General features: G+C 45.3%; 1 protein-coding gene across 2 annotated transcripts in view; it reads left to right on the forward strand.

Annotated features, from left to right (window-relative positions):
• Nucleotides 1-20,083, forward strand: part of dmxl2 (Dmx-like 2) — a 27,779-nt gene continuing 7,696 nt past the window's right edge. Inside the window, exons 1-40 of one of the 2 annotated variants that reach the window (XM_057013532.1) lie at nucleotides 1-396; nucleotides 4,412-4,537; nucleotides 4,752-4,823; nucleotides 4,934-5,012; nucleotides 5,195-5,339; nucleotides 5,770-5,836; nucleotides 5,932-6,104; nucleotides 6,470-6,650; nucleotides 6,759-6,939; nucleotides 7,068-7,286; nucleotides 7,358-7,629; nucleotides 7,717-7,986; nucleotides 8,104-8,333; nucleotides 8,487-8,692; nucleotides 9,003-9,124; nucleotides 9,210-9,299; nucleotides 9,415-9,520; nucleotides 9,597-9,716; nucleotides 9,806-10,033; nucleotides 10,172-10,458; nucleotides 10,756-10,928; nucleotides 11,008-11,656; nucleotides 11,939-12,268; nucleotides 12,345-12,464; nucleotides 12,639-12,774; nucleotides 13,600-13,710; nucleotides 13,800-13,969; nucleotides 14,217-14,314; nucleotides 14,421-14,586; nucleotides 14,966-15,230; nucleotides 15,331-15,533; nucleotides 15,648-16,043; nucleotides 16,113-16,295; nucleotides 16,395-16,691; nucleotides 16,772-16,963; nucleotides 17,049-17,125; nucleotides 17,296-17,426; nucleotides 17,835-18,080; nucleotides 19,621-19,799; nucleotides 19,866-19,999. In XM_057013532.1, coding sequence (XP_056869512.1) covers nucleotides 310-396; nucleotides 4,412-4,537; nucleotides 4,752-4,823; nucleotides 4,934-5,012; nucleotides 5,195-5,339; nucleotides 5,770-5,836; nucleotides 5,932-6,104; nucleotides 6,470-6,650; nucleotides 6,759-6,939; nucleotides 7,068-7,286; nucleotides 7,358-7,629; nucleotides 7,717-7,986; nucleotides 8,104-8,333; nucleotides 8,487-8,692; nucleotides 9,003-9,124; nucleotides 9,210-9,299; nucleotides 9,415-9,520; nucleotides 9,597-9,716; nucleotides 9,806-10,033; nucleotides 10,172-10,458; nucleotides 10,756-10,928; nucleotides 11,008-11,656; nucleotides 11,939-12,268; nucleotides 12,345-12,464; nucleotides 12,639-12,774; nucleotides 13,600-13,710; nucleotides 13,800-13,969; nucleotides 14,217-14,314; nucleotides 14,421-14,586; nucleotides 14,966-15,230; nucleotides 15,331-15,533; nucleotides 15,648-16,043; nucleotides 16,113-16,295; nucleotides 16,395-16,691; nucleotides 16,772-16,963; nucleotides 17,049-17,125; nucleotides 17,296-17,426; nucleotides 17,835-18,080; nucleotides 19,621-19,799; nucleotides 19,866-19,999 — 7,517 coding nt within the window. In that variant the 5' untranslated portion in view covers nucleotides 1-309. The remainder of the gene's footprint in view (nucleotides 397-4,411; nucleotides 4,538-4,751; nucleotides 4,824-4,933; nucleotides 5,013-5,194; nucleotides 5,340-5,769; nucleotides 5,837-5,931; nucleotides 6,105-6,469; nucleotides 6,651-6,758; nucleotides 6,940-7,067; nucleotides 7,287-7,357; nucleotides 7,630-7,716; nucleotides 7,987-8,103; nucleotides 8,334-8,486; nucleotides 8,693-9,002; nucleotides 9,125-9,209; nucleotides 9,300-9,414; nucleotides 9,521-9,596; nucleotides 9,717-9,805; nucleotides 10,034-10,171; nucleotides 10,459-10,755; nucleotides 10,929-11,007; nucleotides 11,657-11,938; nucleotides 12,269-12,344; nucleotides 12,465-12,638; nucleotides 12,775-13,599; nucleotides 13,711-13,799; nucleotides 13,970-14,216; nucleotides 14,315-14,420; nucleotides 14,587-14,965; nucleotides 15,231-15,330; nucleotides 15,534-15,647; nucleotides 16,044-16,112; nucleotides 16,296-16,394; nucleotides 16,692-16,771; nucleotides 16,964-17,048; nucleotides 17,126-17,295; nucleotides 17,427-17,834; nucleotides 18,081-19,620; nucleotides 19,800-19,865; nucleotides 20,000-20,083) is intronic. The other variant, XM_057013544.1, reaches the window with a different exon arrangement.

The following is a 20,083-nucleotide window of genomic DNA, read 5'->3' on the forward strand; positions in this document are numbered from 1 at the left end:
TGCAGAGATCCCAGCGTCCGCCTCTGCTCTCACGATTAATCGTGGGGATGGTGTTGACAGCGCAGGGCGACGCGGCGCTTCTTCCCAACGTTTAAATAGATGACACGGCCAGGTGAGATTACATTCATACGGGCCGGACACCAGCGCCCCACAGCCCCGCCGCCGGTGCGGGAAGACGACACTGCTCGGCCGAGGACGGCGTTTACATTACTAATGGAATTCCCAGTCGCTGCTAGACGGAGAAACCGACAGGGTGGACTCGTTGTTAATAATTAAAAAAATCCCATCTGCTGCTCAAATAAAGAGAAAATGCATCTGCACCAGGTGCTGACAGGAGCCGTGAACCCTGGAGACTGCTGCTATTCGGTGGGGAGCGTGAATGACATCCCTTTCACGGTGAGGATTTATTTTGATATTTTCCTGGAGATGGGAGCAATTGAAGCTAGCAGCGGACTAGCTAGCTGGATATTTAGCCCGCTAACGCTGCGCGGTGTGGAAGCGGGCTGGCTAACGAGCCAAAGCCGCGGTTAGCCTGCCTGCTGCACCCGAGATATTGGCAGCGAGTCGAGGCTCCTCGGAGCAGCCTTATCACAAGCCCCTGTTCCATTTACAATGACAGCCACTCACACATTCGCATGCTAATAACCTCAAGCAGATAAGGCTGCTGTATGGAAATGGCCGTGCGTAACGTAATTGCTGCGGGTTACCGCCGTGTTACTTATTCCTTCCCCGTCGTTAGCCGCTCAAACGACCTTTAGCTACACCCCGTTTCGGTAGAATTACTGCAAGGGAATCCCTTTGCGCAGCCACAACAATATTGGCAAACGTATGGTTGGAAGCGCCGATCAAATTTTGCGTGGCACACCGCGGGTACCCACGCAGAGGGGGTTGCACAAAATCACGCTTTGCCTCAGGAACCGAAAAAAAAGCTGTGTTTTTTTTTTAAATTGGTGCTTTTTGTTGGTTTTTTGCCCTGTTGCAGATAGAGCTAAGCTTGCTACCATTTGGCGTTAAATCCCCCTCACGGATCGTTAGCTCGCTGTCATCCTAGCATCAGCTGCGCCAGCCATGACGTAGAGAGCCTTATATGGATACATGGCTGCGCGTGGAAACGCTCGTGAAGCGCGCGCGGTGCCAGCCGACATGTGTTTGGTTTAGATCTCACCTGGCCGCTGCTCACCTGGCATCATTTAGATCAACCTTGAGCAAAGTTCGCCTCCTCGTTTTGCTCCTCATCCTTTTTTGTTGTTGTTGTGTTCTATGTGTCCCAGTCTGATGTGTTAAATGTGTACTTTTGGGAGCGAGCCGTTATATTACGTTTATATTGTTGTATGCACAAACACGTTTATGTCTATATGTGTGATTTGGTGGTTAGACTTTATCCAAACTGCCTTGTTGAGGAAGGAAAGCAAGATGGCCGAGGAACCAGTGGTTTGTTTACTGTCTTCCATCTTAATAGATTATTATTTTCATCAACGGCCCAGTAAAGATCACGTTTGAAAGGATGGCGATGGCGTAATGGCTTCTGCTCCTGGCTCGATCCGTTCTTGCTGCTGCATAGTTGAGAGCAGACACCCTTCTCTCCCACCCCTTTGTAATTTTCTGAGCATTTTGCAGTGAAATGCAAATATTCACCACCCCGCGTATGAACAGGAATACCCTTTCCCCCTTTCTGACCCCAGATAGAGGATATTTGAGCGTAAACAGGCCAGCTTAGTACCAAGGGTCACATCTGCTTAGCAACATAGGACAGAGCTGGTTGGGAGGCTCAAACTGTCCACGTCGCCACAGGGTCCCGACGTCCATGCCTGGTGTTTTCTCTGTGTGACCCAGAGGATATTTGAGGAACGCTAGACTGTATGTCTGATACAGTTACGCTCACACTGACTCCAAGGGCTCCGAGGCTAGAGCACGACACAACATATACACACACATCTGCATCTAGCAGAGCGCAAGCGAGTTTGGTTTGACGCTGGCAGACTTTCGCCATGATTACTACAGCGTTTTCCTGCACTTGGTCTCATCTTATTCATCAAGGTGGCCATGCAGACGTTTGGTGGCTCCGTTGCAACAGGTCGGCACTCTCACGGTTTTGAGTTTTCAGCATTAAAGCTACAATTATTTGGGCAATTCAGAGGATTGTAGCACATAGAACAGTGCTCTTTGTTTCATTGCAGTGATTCACAGTTCAACTCAAAACACAGGCTGGAATTCTGGATCTGAACAGGAAAGGTAGTTTGGGGCCGGATTTTTGTGTGACGAACGTTTCCTCACGGACGTTGACAATTTCAGTGACAATTTTCTACCTGTAGTTGTGCGTGTACCTGCCGTGGGGGGGCTGATGGAGCGGCAGATGTATTATCAGTTAAAAATAGAATGCACGTGGAGCCTTCAAGGCACGGAGAAGGTGCTTAACCCACCGAGTTCTCATGTTCTCCTACATTGTGTTGCCCTAAGATTAGACACTATTTATTATGCATTAGCTTATTTGCCAGAAGGTCTTCACAAGGGATCAATATGATTATTTTCAAGATGGATTATTGATTTATACCTAGTTAGTTGTCTTGTATTTCCAGTGCTATAAAACCACATTCACTGGCTTTTTTTAATGCTTTAGGAGTGCATTTGCATTATTGTGGGAAAAATGCCAGCATGGCATGACTACAAAGCTGAGGATCAAAGTACAGGTCTGTCCTATAAGCATTGCTAAAGAAGAAGACCCTTCAGTTTTTAAGGACAGCCAGCCTGCAGAAGCATGAATATGGTGCGCTTGATAACAGATGGAACAGGCTGGAACAGGCTCACATGATCATGTTAGGCCAGTGGAATGAGGAACGCGAGGACGTGATCTGTTTCTCTCTTCCTCTTATCTGCTCTCATATCCTCCACATCCACTCCTTATTCAGGTCTGAAGGTTTAATATCAGCAGAATTTTAAACCACAGTCACCTCACCGCTGGAGCTTCCCGCATTGAATGGCATAAATTCCGAATGGATTTGGAATCAGACTCATTTCTTCCAACTGTACAGCTTCAGTCAAAAGCAAATGAATCATCCCGACGCTTGAAGACGTGCACACAAATCTCTTAATGGTACTTATTCAAGTGAAGTGCAGTTCACAGGAGGTCAATTAGCCCATAATGACGGTTGAACGTCTCTTTAAAAATACAAACGACTGATTTTTTTTCCTTTAAATATTGTGTCTATTCGAATATTGACGATATTTCTCTGATTTTTTTTTTCCGCACCCTCAATCGTCTGTGCAGCTTGTATGCGTCTGTTTGTGCACCGTACGTGCAACTTCAGGGATGACGAAAGAGCTGCAGGGCAAACCCAAGGCCGGTCTAAAACAACAAAGCCGTGATGATGCATTATTCTGTTTAAAGCAGCTGGACTTTTGCTTTACTGCCTGGCTCAAGGTCTCAGTCGGGTCCAGAGGAACCTGCTGACGATGAGAGTAAAACCAAGATGAGTTCTCTTTACTGTGTGAGTGAAAATGAGAAGGAGGCGCAGGAGTCCTGGGCAATGCATGACGGTGACCACCTTTAATTCCAGCTGTTACGTGCATCAGCAAACACCGCCGCAGTCGCAGCGCGCTCCATTTCAGTGTGGTTTCTAGGTCTCATTTACACACTAATGACGTCTTATATCGTCCTATGACCGTGTAAATTACCCAACTGCCATTTTATATAATACCTCTGGGTGGAATGTTGTCCCGCTCTGTGGCAGAGTGCTTCCCAGTCTCTGCTCCAGTTCTCCTGAATTATAAAGGAGACGAGTTGTCATTGTGACTGTGCTGTTGCCTTTAGATCAGGTTTGCTCCTCTACCAGGTGCAGCTGCATAGCTGCCTTTTTTTCCACATGTCAGCCAGCTACCACCATTGTTTCGCTTGGGCTTGACGACCAATCAGATATTAGATCATCCAAACAAAGGTTCACCTGGTTCTCTTGAATCAAACGGAGAGTTGTGACCCCTCCCTGGGGCCCTGTAGCAGTCACGTTTTCATGTTTCAGCGTGTTTGTGAGTTTTATTGTTTGGGTCATTCGGTTTTTGTATTAACTTTTACCAGAATGTCTGGGCGTATTGTTTATGTTTATTGACTTGGAATTTTGCTGTACTCGTGTACAGTTAAAGGCTGTCGATCACATCGACGCAGTCATGGTTTGAACGCGTAACCATGCTGCGCTATTTCTGTTGCAGCGTCTCACATTGCTAATGAATTATTACTGCTGGTGCTACTGAGTGCTTTGTGGCCTTCTTTTAGTTATTTAGATTTATTTGACATAAGGTTGCATATGTATGCAGTTTCACGGGGATGACGCTGTAGTGGTCCATCATGTGGATGGTCGGTATGTTGTGCTTACATTCATGAGTTGGTCTAATTGGCTTTCTCCCCTCATCTTTCTCCCAGGCCTACGGTTCCGGCTGCGATGTGGTGATCTTGGCCAGTGACTTTGACTGTGTACAGATTATCCCAGGAGCTCAGAATGGAAACATCCAAGTGGGCTGTGTGGAGTGTTCCCACCAGCTCGGCAGGGTAAGTGTCGACCACACATCACGGCCCACGCTCCCAAAGTCAGGCGACATTGTCGTTTAAATGGAGCAGACAGAGGTCCTGACGCGCTGGCTTTTGCCTTGCGCGGTCCACATTTCGCCATCTCCTCTCCCCTCTCTCTTCTGGGTGCTGGTGTGTAGTAGCACTAATGGGGGTGAGTAATGGGATGATGAACACAATTTTTTTTTATTTTTAGATCGCTGCATCCTACGGAAACACGGTCTGCATCTTTGAACCTCTGACTATCAACCCAAACAAACGGCACAAGGCAAGCATGAATAGCAGTGCATTCATCAGCGTATGAGTTGCTATTTTGTCACATTAATCATAGTGGTATGCTAATAACATTGCATGGTGTGTCACTCCTGTCACTAACAGCAACTTAACTATCAGTGGCAAAAGACAGGACAGTTCTTCCTCGATGCCATCACATACAACCTGGCCTGGGACCCGCAAGGTACGCTAATGCCTTTTGTGTTTCACTAGCCTTCCCACGAGATTAATCCAGTGCCCAGCTTGTATTCTGCCCCCCGTGTCTGTAACAGCGCGTGTATTATTTAAAGTTGATTTTCATTTGGCTCTGGATATGCCGTTCTTTTTCTGTGCGGGGAGGTGTGTGACGTGCTTTTCTGTCCACAGGGAACCGTATCCTAGCAGCAACAGAGCGGCTTCAGCTGTGGGCTCCACCGCCGACAGATGCCCTGATAGAGGAGGAGGATGGGCAGCTGACTGAGGACAGGCCCCACCCTGTCCTCAATGATTGGAACTGCATTTGGCAGTGCAAGTATGTCGCACTCCAATCATAATACTGCGTAAACTACCATTGAACCGCTGTAATTTACAGCCTGTAAAGATTCTTAATGTAGATTTGTTATTAAGATGGCTAGTGTTTCCCTCCTCTCCATTTTCTGTTTGTCAGAGACGTTAGTTTGTCACTTTTGTTTTTGCTTTTGTGTGTGAATAGTAGATGCGGTGTGACTGTCTTTCTTCCTCTTTTCATGTGTTTTCTGCTGTGTCATGATAGAAAAGAATTAAACTTGTTATGTCCTGACGCACAAGCACACACCCGTCTGGTAAAGCAACTAGAGGAAGTTAGCATCTGAAATTTCAAAATGTCAATGCAAAGTAAAAACAGAGTGACATGACACGAACCGTCAGGTGTTTTAAAAGAGAATAAAAAAACTTTTTTTTTTTTTCTTGCTGCTGTTTCTCAGAACTGCTGCATCTGTGCACATTGCCAAGTGGTCTCCTGATGGCGAGTACTTTGCAACAGTTGGAAAGGTATTCAATGCAATGAAATAGGTTTCTAATGGCGCCTGTGCTAACATTCGAATGTAAGGTTGGTTCTAATATCGTCTTTGCTTTTGCACGTGCAGGATGACTGTTTACTTAAAGTGTGGTATCCAACCACGGGCTGGCGTTCAGCAGTGGTGGTCCAGGATAATGCAGATAAAAAGCCTCCTCCAGTTCACTTCTCCTTTGTTTACCTGGCCCACCCTCGCTCGCTCACTGGTATGTCATGGAGGAAGACCAGCAAGTACATGCCCAAGTAAGAAGCAAACTTAGTCCTAATCAACTTTCTAATGGTTAAAAGAGGATCTCATTCAGTACATAATATTTTTCTTATTGCCTTTGTGTTAGAAATTAACTTAGTTCATATTGAACATTTAATAAGCTAATATAATTTTGTTAATGGGCCTTTCAGTTCAAATGTGCCTGTAGGGATGACATTCAGTAAATTGCATCAATTTGTCTGCTATTGATTCAGGGTCTCGGCATTGAAGACTGTTTTTATAAAACATCATTAAGTAATGTATTTGTATTAAATGTATGGGCAATGAGGAATTATATTTTAGGCTGCTGTCCCACAAAGTATTGTCATTTAAAGTGTTTACATTCTCTTTCGTGTTCTAGGGGTTCAGTGTGCAACGTGCTGCTGACGTCCTGTGAAGATGGCGTGTGTAGGCTGTGGTCTGAGACTCTGCTGCCAGAAGACAGCCTGCTTGGTGGACAGATCTCTGAGAACACACAGTCTTTTAGTTCCTGTCTGCCAGGGCTGGCAGGCAATAAAGACAAGATCCAGCATGCTTTGGAGGTACACAAATAATCAGTCAGCATTCACCAAAAAGAGTGAATCAGAAAACCCTTAAGATGTCCGGACTGTCGAGATGGGTTATCTAATCATGTCTGTTTGCTTAATTAGTCGATTCACCACCTGAAACACCTGCGCCGAGGTCGTCGGCGGTCCTCTGCTCTGGTGGCACATAGCGAGCTGTTGCCCTCTCAGCTTGGCACACAGGACGCACACACGCACCATCACATTGCTCATCATGCAAACGCCCTGTGCCACTTCCATATCTCTGCCAGTATCAATCCCAATACAGGTAAAGATGTCTTTAAACTGGCCCAGACATTATTTGGATTGTGCTAAACAATAACAGTGGTTCCTGCGGCGATCCTCTTACATGTGTTATTTTTACTATGGCTAATTGATATCTTGTTTCTTTGTCAGATATCCCATCAGTGTTGGCTGACTCTGCAGTGTTTAATCCAGATGATGGTAGTGGCGGTGGCGGCTTTGTGGTTCACTGGCTCAATAATAAAGATCTTAGCTTTACTTCCTCAATGGATCTCTTTATGCTGCAACTCCGTAAGTTCTCTGAGCAACAGCTAGAACAGACTGCTGAGGATCCCCTGGAACCTGAAGGATCACCTATGAAGTTTGACTTTGGTAGGACCGACAGACGACATTCAGATTCTGAATTATAACCTTAAAGAATCATGATTTATTTCTAATTTTAGATCTGGATGAGATGTCTGACAAAGCCTCCTCTGAGCATGGTGAGGAGGGGGAGCCTGGGGAGCAGGGAAGCACTAAAGCATCCTCCCCTGGGTCCAGCTCCAGCATGCCTTTGCCTTCTATGCTTTTGGAGCGGAAGATGGAAACACTCATCATTGAGTGGAACAAAAGCCCAGACATGCTGTTCACCATCCATCCCACAGACGGATCCTTCCTTGTCTGGCATGTGAAGTACTTGGATGAATTTAACCAGGGTATCTTCAGACAGGTTCAGGTCAGTTGATTGTTTTTGTAAACCTGCGTTGTTGAATTTGTATACCACTCCTAAAATGCCCGTCTCTTTCTCCAACTCTTCCAACAGGTGTCTTTTTCGACTCGCATCCCAGTGGCGTTCCCTACAGGCGACGCCAACTCGCTGAGTAAAAACATTTTAATGTATGCCTGCACTTTGACCGAAGGCGGGAATCCTGGCCACGGAGAACAGGGGAGGATGATCCAGCGCATCTCTAAGTCTGCTTCAGCTTTGGGCAGTCTGGGGTCACTCGCGCTGACCCCTTCTACCAAATGCTACCCTGGCATAAGTCCAGCTGTCATGATGGTGTCCAAACATGTTGACGGATCTCTCAATCAGGTAAGACGGCAAATTTAGCCACCTGATGACATCCAATCATAAGGGATCGTGTTCATTGGCTGAGATGATCAGATGTAGGAGACACTAATCCAAGTATTTTATTCCCCTTTTCTGCAGTGGGCAGTGACATTTGCTGAATGTTCTGCTTTCTCAAACGTGTTAACCGTGTCACACAAGTTTCGTTACTGTGGACACCGTTTTCATTTGAACGACCAAGCCTGCCACACGGTGCTGCCCCTGCTGCTGACCTCCTCACACCACAACGCTCTTCTCACCCCTCCCTCAGCTCCTGGCAGCCTGGAAGGAGAGCAGCCACCTACCTTCCCCCTTCCGAAAGGACTTCCCAGGTATAGAAATGCAGGTGGAAGGAAATAAATGAGTGAATGATGAGGATAAAACAGAACAGACAAAATCAACAGTATTGAAAAAGCATAGTTGCTGTCGACTCCTCAAGTGACTGAATGTCTGATAGTGTTTGGAATGTTTTTCATTTTAATTAGCAGGAAGCAGCTTCGTAATGCAGCTACAAGGACATTCCATGACCCAAATGCCATCTACAGTGAGCTGATCTTGTGGAGAGTGGATCACATTGGGCCTCTATCCTGCACTGGAGGAGTGTCTGAACTGGCTCGTATCAACTCCCTTCACACCTCTGCTTTCAGCAATGTTGCTTGGCTACCGACACTTATTCCCAGCTCTGTACTTGGTAAACTTCCTCTAAACTTGTCTTAGTGTTAAGTGGTGTTAAGTAGGACTCAAGTGCTGCTTACAAAAGCCAGATGACACATTTTCAGCTCATTAGATCCATTTTCTTTCTCCACTTCCTGCAAGAGAAGCCTATTCTCAAAAAAGGAGCCTTGTTTGTTGTGACATTCTTTGTTTAATTTGCACAAAACATACTTTTTATATTGTCTCCTCATTCTATGTTTTTATTTATATTTGATTTACCTCTGTGAAATTAGGTCAAAGAAACTCCTTCAAAACAAATAACTTTTCCAATGGACTCTATTCCTCAGGAACTTACTGTAACAGTGCCAGTGCATGCTTTGTGGCATCGGATGGTAAAAACCTCCGTCTCTATCAAGCTGTGGTGGATGCCAGAAAACTACTAGATGAACTTTCAGATCCTGAAACATCTGTGAGTGAACACTGCTACACACTCAGTAAAGCAAGACATAAAGTCTGCGGGTGTGACTCTCCTGCCCATTTGTGTTTCCGTTTAGAAACTAGTGGGAGAAGTGTTCAACATTGTCAGCCAGCAATCCACTGCTAGACCTGGATGTATCATAGAGTTGGATGTCATCACGAACCAGGTTAGTACTTTGTGTTTTTCCCACCCACCTCGAATCAGTGGTACAAAGCCTTCATGAAATTGTGGAAACTTTTGACAGAGTGTAACCTCTGACTTTTTACTTTCCCGCCACTCAGTGTGGCACCAATACTCAGCTGCTGCATGTGTTCCAAGAGGACTTCATTCTAGGTTACAAACCCCAGGAAGAAGAGGTCCACATGCCAGCCTTTCCATCTGGTGAAGGTGTGGTGCACAACATAAAGCTCTGTTCAGTCAGCATCCCCAGCAGAAAACAATAATAAAATGTAATTATATCCAGATTACCAACCTGCCCCCTTCTCTGAGAAGTTCTTCCTGGTGGTGATAGAAAAGGATCTGAACAGAAACTCTGTCCTGCAGATGTGGCACCTGCACCTGAAGTCGGTGCAGGCCTGTGTTGGTAATGGTGACTTCCTGTATTTTACATAGGCAAGCTTTTTTATCTGCCTCCCTGACACTGCCCAACTGTGTCATGTGCTTTGTGTCCAGATGAGCAAAGCCCAGATTACAGCTTCCAAAGCCAGCTAATGGTTCCGTACCAAGTAGTGAATGCTGACTCATCTCCAGAGACTTCTCCTATTAGACCTTTGCCACGGTCGGCCTCAACAGCCAATTTACAGTCAGCAAGCAAACTCATCCTGAGCTCCAAACTGGTGTACAGCAAACGTCTTGACCTGCCCCATGGGGTAGAGGTTACCAGAGCCACCCCTTCTGCAGGTTTGAATGCACTGTTATTTCCTCATATTGCTGCCACAAGAAATACATGTTGTTTATTTTCCTATTATTGGGAACGTGCTTTAAATGGGGAAACTGCAACACTTGAATGTTTCTAATTCTGTATTTTCTGTCTGTTAGGCCATCTGAGTTCCTCCTCCATCTACCCTGTGTGCCTCGCTCCCTACCTGATTGTTACCACCTGCTCCGACTCTCGCGTGCGGTTCTGGCACTGTGCTGTGGAGAGCGATGAAGGATACAGCGAAGATGAGCAAGACAACCGAGTGTACCGCTGGGAGCCCTGGGCTCTAATGAACGAAGAGGAAGACAACAACAGTGCAGTCAGTGTGTCTGGACGACCTGTTGCTGTGTCCTGCTCTTACACTGGCAGACTAGCTGTGGCTTTTAAAAAGCCACCACAAGGACAGGTAAGAAATTCAAACCCTCTCCTTGTGACGTACTGGACAAACAAATGGTTTTAAATTGATTTTTGAGAGGGAAGATGGCTTTAATGTCACTGAAATTGCAAACAATAATTAAACGGGTTATATAGTTACCAAAATCAGGTACAAATAAATGATCATGTATAATAGAGAATGATGTTAAAGTAGCTCACCTAAGCACTGAAGCATTATGGATCATGGAGTGATTTAGATGGAGTCATGAAGCTAGACTGTTATTGCACCAGGTAATTGCTGCTTGTTAAACTGTAACATGGTCTCTAGCTGCATGGTTCTGCGGAGGACTTCTCCATGCATGTGTCCATCTATGAGTGTGAGTCTACTGGGGGCTCTGAATGGGTTTTAGAGCAAACCCTCCACCTTGATGACTTCACCAGGCCTTCATCCACCTTAGATCCAAGAGTCAGCGTGGACTCCAACCTCTTCGTTTACAGCAGGTCAGGAGGTCATTTGTATCAAAATTCTGCATTCAGGCAGAAGTGTATTTAATTTAATGTAATTATTTTTCAATTACAGGTCTGACCTGTACATGAGCAGAGACCATAGTTCCCCCAACATTAAACACTACGTCCACCTAGACTGGCTGTCAAAGGAGGATGGATCTCACATCCTCACTGTAGGAGTTGGATCCAACATTCTTATGTATGGCCGTATCTCTGGCATGGTCAATGAGCAGACTAGCAGCAAGGAAGGGGTGGCAGTCATCACTCTTCCTTTAGGTGGCAGCATTAAGCAGGGTATCCGGTCACGCTGGATCCTCCTCCGATCCATCGACCTTCTGTCCTCTGTGGACGGCACACCCTCTTTACCTGTATCCTTGTCCTGGGTGAGAGACGGCATCCTGGTGGTGGGCATGGACTGTGAAATGCATGTATATGCCCAGTGGTACCAGGACAAGAAGCCTGGTGTTGGAGAGGAGGATAACTTGTCTGTAGACAATGCTGGAGGTCAAACCACAGGTTCTTCCTCAGTGTTTGAGGGGAGAGCCAGGTCCAAGAGTGTGTTTGAGGGAAATACAGTGGTGGACGAGGCTCTGCGTGCCCCTACGGGCCTTCAGGAAGGAGGACTGTTTGAGGCAGCTCACTCGCTGTCGCCCACTCTACCCCAGTACCATCCCACCCAGCTACTGGAACTCATGGACCTGGGCAAGGTTCGCCGAGCTAAGGTGATTCTTCCCCTTTCTGATTCAAAGCTGTCATGTTTATAAGACCCAAAATAAACATAATAATTTTTTAGAGTGAAACATATTAAAAAGGTCTAGCTTGGGGGGAAAAATGCTTTTCAGGTTAGGTTCTGACTGAATCAATTACTTTGCTAATGCTTATTGCACTGATATTTTACATATAATTTGAATTAATGTGTAAAAAGAGGTATCAGACTTTCATTTATTTGCTGTAGGGACAAACATGCTCATATATGCTTGTAACCGAACGTTCTTTTGTACCAGGCTATCCTTGCTCACCTGGTGAAATGCATTGCTGGTGAAGTTGCTGTGGTGAGGGATGTGGAGGCAGGTGAGGGTGGAGCAAGAAGACACCTGTCCAGGACAATCAGTGTGACTGGCAGCACTGCAAAGGACACCATTGTGGCCGGTCGTGATGGAGGCAGGGACTACACAGAAATCAACTCCATACCTCCCTTACCACTCTATTCTCTCATGCTTGCGGACTTGGACACCTCGTACAAGGTGGGAGAAGAGGCGGGTAAAGGAGCAAAGGTGGTAGATGGTGATGGATCACAGAAGTCTACGGAAGACCAGTATTCTGACCTCTTCCAGGTTGGTCAATAGATTATTATTTTTCTTCACTAAAGCATAGTCCACTCATATTTTCTAACAATGTCCTGTGTTACAGGTCCAAACAGTGACCACAGATGACTTTGTGAACTTTGCCTCTGACAAACCTGAGAAAAAGTCTAGAGTTATCAACCTCTCTCAATATGGACCAACCTATTTTGGACCAGAGCACGCTCAGGTATTAATAAACCTATCTAAGCCCATGTCCTAAATAAATTCAAAAGTTTGTGACATGATGGGTGTAATAGTAGTGTGAATGTTTTTGGAGAAATACTAATCAAAGATACAGGTACTAACATATTAATACTAGATTATTCTTGTTCTTTTTGACACTCTTTCCTTTTGTGTGCAGGTATTATCTAGTCACCTCATGCACTCCAGTTTACCAGGCCTGACCAGATTAGAGCAGATGTTCTTGGTGGCCTTAGCTGATACTGTGGCTACCACCAGCGCTGAGGTCCCCAGCTCCACGGATCAGCAGTACACAGGTAAGATAAACATTTGTATGGGTCTGTTATCATGATGATGATCTGCCGAAACATCAGAGCAAAGTCAATATCTGTGCAGAACCGTGTCTTGTATATGTCCTTTCATATGCAGAGTCAAGAAACATATAGCGTCTTCAGCTGTCCTTTTGTCCAATTTAAGATCGTGCTAATGCATTATTATTATCACCATTACAGTATACAAGAGAATGAGAGACGTATTCAAAATAGAAAGTTAATGTTGTGCCTTGTCTCCACAAATGAATAAATCCATGTAATTACCATTCACCTTTCCTTGTCTAACATTAAAAGGCAAAAATGTGTTGTAGTCAGCTAAAGGAACAGTAATGATCATAGCTATTGAGGATATGATGACACCTGCAGAAAAAACTTGAACAGTGCTTTGGCACATTGGCCCATTTTATTGTGTACTAATCCAGTAACTGCTATTGTTGGTTAGAGAAAAGGTTTTTAAGACATGAAAGTTGAGCGTCATTTTTCTTCACGATTGTGTTTTCCTTGATATAGCTCAGCTCCACAAATCAAATTGTAATGAACTGAAATAACTTTTTCCATTATCTTTGGCTTTTATGTCTAATTTTCCATCTTATTTATTTAGTCTTTGGGAACAAGACATTAGCAGGTTGTTCCAGGACTAAGTAAGCACAGCGAGGGTAAGAAGGTTCAAGTTCAGGGACATTAGACACAATCTGCTGCAGCATCATGAACACAAATGATACACAGTAAATGTTGTCCCTGGCCTCCATTTTGTGATAAAATTGTTGCTGGAATAAGAGTGACAACATTGCACCACCTTATTTCATGTAGGTGCAGAGGCTCTTGATGAGTGTGGGTTGAGGTACCTGCTGGCCATGCGCCTTCATACCTGCCTGCTCACATCTCTGCCCCCCTTGTACCGCATGCAGCTGCTCCACCAGGGTAAATACGCCTTCCTTTATTTATCCCGTGCTGTTATTCACAGTAGGTGCCTCAAACACTATCCTGTCTTGCCCCCTCCTGTATGACAGGCCTATCGACATGCCATTTTGCATGGGCCTTCCATTCAGAGGCAGAGGAGGAGCTGTTAAACATGATCCCAGCCATGCAGAGAGGTGATCCACAGTGGTCAGAGCTCAGAGCCGTCGGCGTGGGCTGGTGGATACGCAACATCAACACACTGCGGAAAATGGTGGAGAAGGTATCCATCCGAATAATGAATAACAGACTATTTACAACATTCCTTTAATACTGGCTCAACAGGTCAAGTGTCATAAAATGTTTGTTTTTTTTAATTAACTTTTAATGTATTGATTAGATCGGTGGAAGGTATTTATCTTTTGGAAGGAGCTTTGTGCACAACTTTTTTTTTTTTGCTTTAAGTTAATTTGATATTACATCTAGTAAATATATTTTTCAAATGACTGTTTGTGTTCATCTGTCACCAGTTGGGTAAAGCTGCTTTCCAGAGACACAACGACCCCTTGGATGCTGCGTTGTTCTACTTGGCCATGAAGAAGAAAGCTGTCCTGTGGGGGCTTTTCAGGTAGCATGGTGTGACTGACCGCTTCATTATTTTAAAAGCAATGTCTAATTTCAGTGAATAACCTCATCTGAGTTTTATAATAACATGTGAATTTCTGATCTTTTAGGTCGCAGCATGATGAGAAGATGACGCAGTTCTTTAAAAACAACTTCAGCGAAGACCGATGGAGGAAGGCAGCTTTGAAAAACGCCTTTTCCCTGCTGGGAAAACAGCGTTTTGAACAATCTGCTGCTTTCTTCCTGTTGGCCGGATCACTCAAAGATGCTATTGAGGTGTCGAAAACAAACTGCTTTACCCTCGGCAACACACACCTAAATTAGAAATGTTTGGCCTCCACCAGATCTTTATTTAAATTTCCTTAGACTTTGCATTTATGGGAACTGTTTTTAAAGGTGTATCTTCATTGAAGTCAATTCAGTGCAATGCTTGTTGTGCATATCGGCTGTCAAGGAGAGTCGGCATTGTGCAGCCTTTCTATCGCAAGACGTTTCATATGATTCTCACTTGCTTTCTTTGGCTCACATTTATAAGATTCAGTCAAAATATACAGGCCACAAAAACATTGATGTTTGTGCTTCACTTCTGTTTATGTATTAAAATTATTTGACTTTAGTGCTTACTTACCATTTCTTTGTTTTCTGGGTTGAGTAGGTATTGATGGAGAAGATGGAGGATCTCCAGCTTGCCATGATAGTCGCACGGCTGTACGAGGCCGATTTTGAGAATTCATCAACCTGCCAAGGCCTCCTCAATGAGAAGGTCTTGGGCTGTAACAGAGATGGAAGCGGCTACCACTGCTCCAGATTGCACCCCGACCCATTCCTCCGCAGCATAGCCTACTGGATCACAAAGGATTACACCCGAGCCCTGGACACACTGTTGGAGAGGATTCCTAAAGAGGATGACGAGAATCCTGGTGAGCAAGTTGAAGACACAGTATTTCAGATAATGTACATTTGTGGGTTTTGAGCCATATTTACCCCCCCACTTCTCTCTTTTCTTCCTCCTCTTTTTAGATGTGATGGTGAAATCTTGCAACCCTGTGGTGTTTAGCTTCTATAACTACCTGAGGACTCATCCTTTAATCATCCGTCGTCACTTTGCAAATCCAGATGGCACAGCAACAACTGTAGGCCTCACTGCTGAGAAGAGCAGTGCAGATGAGATCAACCTTATAGAGCGCAAACTGTTCTTCACCACTGCTAATGCACACTTTAAGGTGAGCATGTCAGCAATATGGTTCTTTCGAGTTCATTTCAATTGTTGGGACCTTTTATCTGAGAACAAAATGAGCGTTAGATCAATAGGTTAAAAAGTCTCCCTGTCCCTCTAGGTGGGCTGCCCAGTTCTGGCTTTGGAAGTGCTTTCCAAAATTCCCAAGATAACCAAAAAATGTAGCTCCTCATCCATGAGCAAAGCATCATCAAAAACCAACTTGAACTCAGGCAAACCTCTGGAAAACGGCACCCAGGGAGGTGTCGACTGGGGCTCCTCAGCAGTTTCTGCCCCTTCCTGGGGAGGAAATGACAGTGGGGCTGGGTTTGACTGGAGCCGCCCTGTAACCAAAGCAGAAGATGATGAGCTGAAACTAGACTGGGGCAATGATAAGGATGACGATGTTGAGGATGAGGATGAGGATGATGATGATGGTCTCACTATGAAGAAACCAGAGACTAATGATGGAGGCTCAGAGCGTGGTGGAACCAAACTGCAGAGGGAAAACTCACAGGTGAGAATAAAATATGTCTGGAGATGAGACTCTGTGAAGAATAGTTCTCAAATTCTCATGTTTCTACAGGGCGAGTCAGAGGTTGACGTGATTGCAGAGCAGCTGAAGTTCCGTGCTTGTCTGAAAATCCTAATGACGGAGCTGCGCACGCTGGCCACAGGCTTTGAGGTGGATGGAGGGAAACTCCGATTTCAGCTTTACAGTTGGCTGGAAAAAGAGATTGCTGCCATGCATAACATCTGCAATTACAAAGTAAACTTGAATATTTTCTCTACGTATACATAAAGAATATGCAGCTTTGTTTCTTTTTTGGCTAATTTGTATTTGAACAATAACTGTTTTTCAAAAAAGGTGGAGGGAAAGGAAGAGGATTCAGGATTTGAGCGTTTTGGAGAGCGTACGACATCGGTAGACATATCGGATGATGCCCTGGAGAATTTAGATGTTGACACCTTAGAGCGGCACCAGCTGGAGCGTCGGCGCCTGCAGGCCAAGCAGCAGCACTTTGAACGGCGCAAGGCCTGGTTGAGGAAGAACCAAGCCCTGCTGAGGGTGTTTCTGTCCTACTGTAGCCTTCATGGAGCCAAGGGTGGAGGGGTCACCTCTGTCCGCATGGAGCTCCTGTTCCTGCTGCAGGAGAGTCAGCAGGTACGTATGTTAAATGCTTCTCCTGGATTAAACAAAACTCTTCTTGCAGAAGCTAAAGATGTTGTTGTCTCACTCTGAAGGAGCTTACGGTCAAGCAGCTGCAGTCTCCTCTGCCTCTTCCCACTACACTGCCTCTGTTGTCTGCTTGCATTGCCCCTACGAAGACCGTCATAGCTAATCCCGTTCTTCATCTCAGCAACCACATCCGTGACATCCTCCACACCATCACTGTGATGGAGGCCCCACCACATCCTGACTTCATGGACGATCAGGTTAGAGTCCGATAATACTACAGACTAGTGCCCACAGTTTTTCCTGACACTCCTATGTTAAGTGAAAATTTTCCTTTGCTTGTAGGTTAATGCTCTGCACACATTGGCAGCATCACTGTCTGCCTGCATTTATCAAGCGTTGTGTGACAGCCATAGTTACAGGTAACTGGTTTTGGTTGCTTTAATGTTCTGGTACTAGACTGTACTGTGTTGAGTACTTTTCTAACAATGCCGTGTCTCAAAAAGAGGAATCACCTTCAGCTCATGAGCTGTTAAACATCAAACTTATTTCTTGTTGTGACTAGTGTTTTTTTTGGTTTTTGTCTTTGCAGCAGCCAGACAGAGGCAAACCAGTTTACAGGGATGGTGTACCAGGGCCTGCTGCTCAGTGAGAGAAAGCGACTACGCACAGAAAGCATCGAGGAGCACATAACTCCTAATTCTGCTCCTGCACAATGGCCAGGTAGCACAAACCCAGTTTCATCCATCTACTCATCTTTTCGGGGTTGGATGGAAGTTACTTGGCGTCAAATTACAGTTCTGACATGCTATTCATTAAATAATTGAAATTCTTAAACCGATCTCAGGGCAGATTGTGTTTCACAATGCATAGGAAGTGACGCATGAGGATCAAAAGCATGATTGAACTCCATATGAAAAGCTCGGGAATAGGCAGAGCAATGCAAGTGGTTTGTATTTAGGCAGAGACAGATGGTGTTCTATAATAGGATCCTCATGGCCTCTGGCAAGGAAATGGAGAGACAGACTGATCACGCCATCGGGACGTCTCAGAAACGTGCAGTTTTTGGTGCGTGAGACGGCATCTCGGATAGTGAAGGCTAATCTCTTGCTTCACTGTCTCTGCCTGCAGGTGTGACGTCGCTGATCTCTTTGTTGACTTCTGCCAGAGAGGAGGACCAGCCGAGGCTCAGCGTGCTTCTGTGCGAAGCTGTCGTGGCTGTTTATCTCTCATTGCTCATTCATGGTCTGGGCACTCATAGTAGCAACGAACTCTTCCGCCTGGCAGCACATCCTCTCAACAACCGCATGTGGGCTGCTGTTTTTGGGGGAGGGGCCAAAGTCATTATTAAGCCAAAGAGGCCTGAGCTTCCACCAGGTAAATTAACCGTTGTTATAAGAATTACTCGACATTTTTGTGTTTGCTGCCCTCTTGTACTCACCTCTTCACCCTCGCAATCTTGGGCCTCAATTCCATCAATATACATTTTATAATATTATTAGACTTTTAATTCATTTAAAAAGGCAACCGTGTAAGTTCAAGATGGGCTCACCATGGATGTTCCAGTGTTTTGTGTGAGTGTGCCCTCTGACCTGTGTACCCAGTACCAGCTGATTTTGAGGCATCTAGGCCAGAAGAGTCTCAGGAGACAGGAAGACCTGAACAGAGCAGCCTCAACCCCAACCCCACTCCCATCCTCTCTGTTACTCAGCCTCCCAAACGACCCCCCCCTCCCTTTTCAAAGGGAGACGCTCCAGCACCTAAGGCTAGCAGTGAGTAGCCGGGCTGGTGGATTGCAGTTTGCAGTGCTGATGTGCAGGATTGCCGTGCATGATAACTGAACGCACGTGAGAAAGCTTGGGAGTGCTAGAGACTCAGCAGGTCTGTGTGTGCAGTGCATGTACATGTAATAACATCTTTAAAATTTATTTTGTTGTATCACTCCCCTTTTATCACGAAAGCAAAAGCTGAGCCTAGCAAGGATTGTTCAGAAGAATCAGCTCAGAAGCCCCTTCAGACTATATCTGAATCTGAGACTAAACCAGGTACAGCTTAGATGTTATTTAACCGTGTGCTACCACTAGAACCACAAGGTAGAAATTTAGTTTTGTATTGTTCATTTTGTGGTGTGTTGTTGGTAGAGTGGGGTTGTGTAGTCTGTAATTAATAACAAAGTGAGAAAATCTTTATGGTGTTCTGCAAGAAACCATTTCCTAAGGCTTCTGACTGACCTCGGGAGAACCTGCTCATTCATATGCATCAGGCCAAAGTGGTCTGCGTGTGTGGAGAGGATAGATACGAGCTGGCATTAAGACTCTGCAGTGTCTGCGATAGCTCTCGGCACAGCCAAGAGCCTTCTGGAGAGGCTTTTAATGCAATGTACAGACAGGAAACGCACACGGATAACACATGGATCATTCTGAATCATGCTCTATTTTCAGCCAGGAAAAATGTCAGTGGAGGATCATTCATACTCATTATGTATAGAAGTGTAACACAATTGATTTTGCATTACTGTGTGATAGCTTTGTATGTATGCTGTAAATGACTGTCAGCTGTCCTCTGCTGTCATCTTATGTGACCTGTGTGCTGTCTGCTTTTCCAAACTGCACTATCTACTCTAGTTTGTGTATCATTTTGTGTCATCCAGGCGAATAGTGCAGGTTTGTGTACCCTGTGTGTCTCATTCTTTACCTCTGCTCAACATTTGTGCCTTTTCTTCATGTGTGTTTCTTTCAATCCTATTAAAACCCTCTAAGATTTAAATAAATGGTTCAGTTCTTGGATGTTTCACCGTTTTCTGAATTTCCTTCTTTCCTAACCTCCTTTTTCTTCATGGCACAGTGTGAGGAGCAGCAGAGTGCTGTAAACAGAATTTATCATGTTTGAACTATACCAACTTTTCTCTCCCCGGTAGTTCCGCCAGCAGAGGATGTGGATCGATACAGACGTAGGTTCAACATGCGGATGCTTGTCCCTGGTCGCCCAGTGAAGGAAAGCCCGGCCACCCCGCCTCCTGTTCCCACAGACAGACCCACCTACAGGGAGAAGTTCATTCCACCGGAGCTGAGCATGTGGGATTATTTTGTGGCCAAAGTAAGACACGGCTCTTGAGACTGGTGTTCCGTCACGGCGCTGTCCTGATTGTTGTTTCTCTCTCAGCCCTTTCTGCCCCTGTCGGACAGCAACGCTCTGTGTGATTCAGACGAAAGCGGTGCAGAGGAGGATGAAGATGACGATGACGCCTTCCTTTCTGACACACAGATGACGGAGCACTCTGATCCCAACTCCTACAGGTATTCCTCAGCCGCTTTTGTTTTCTTCGGACAGTTGGTTCCGATTTTTCACTTCCTGCACGCTTATCTGTGTTTTTTACGTAG

This window comes from Takifugu flavidus, chromosome 2, assembly GCF_003711565.1.
Source record: "Takifugu flavidus isolate HTHZ2018 chromosome 2, ASM371156v2, whole genome shotgun sequence".
Classification (NCBI taxonomy): Eukaryota; Metazoa; Chordata; class Actinopteri; order Tetraodontiformes; family Tetraodontidae; genus Takifugu; species Takifugu flavidus.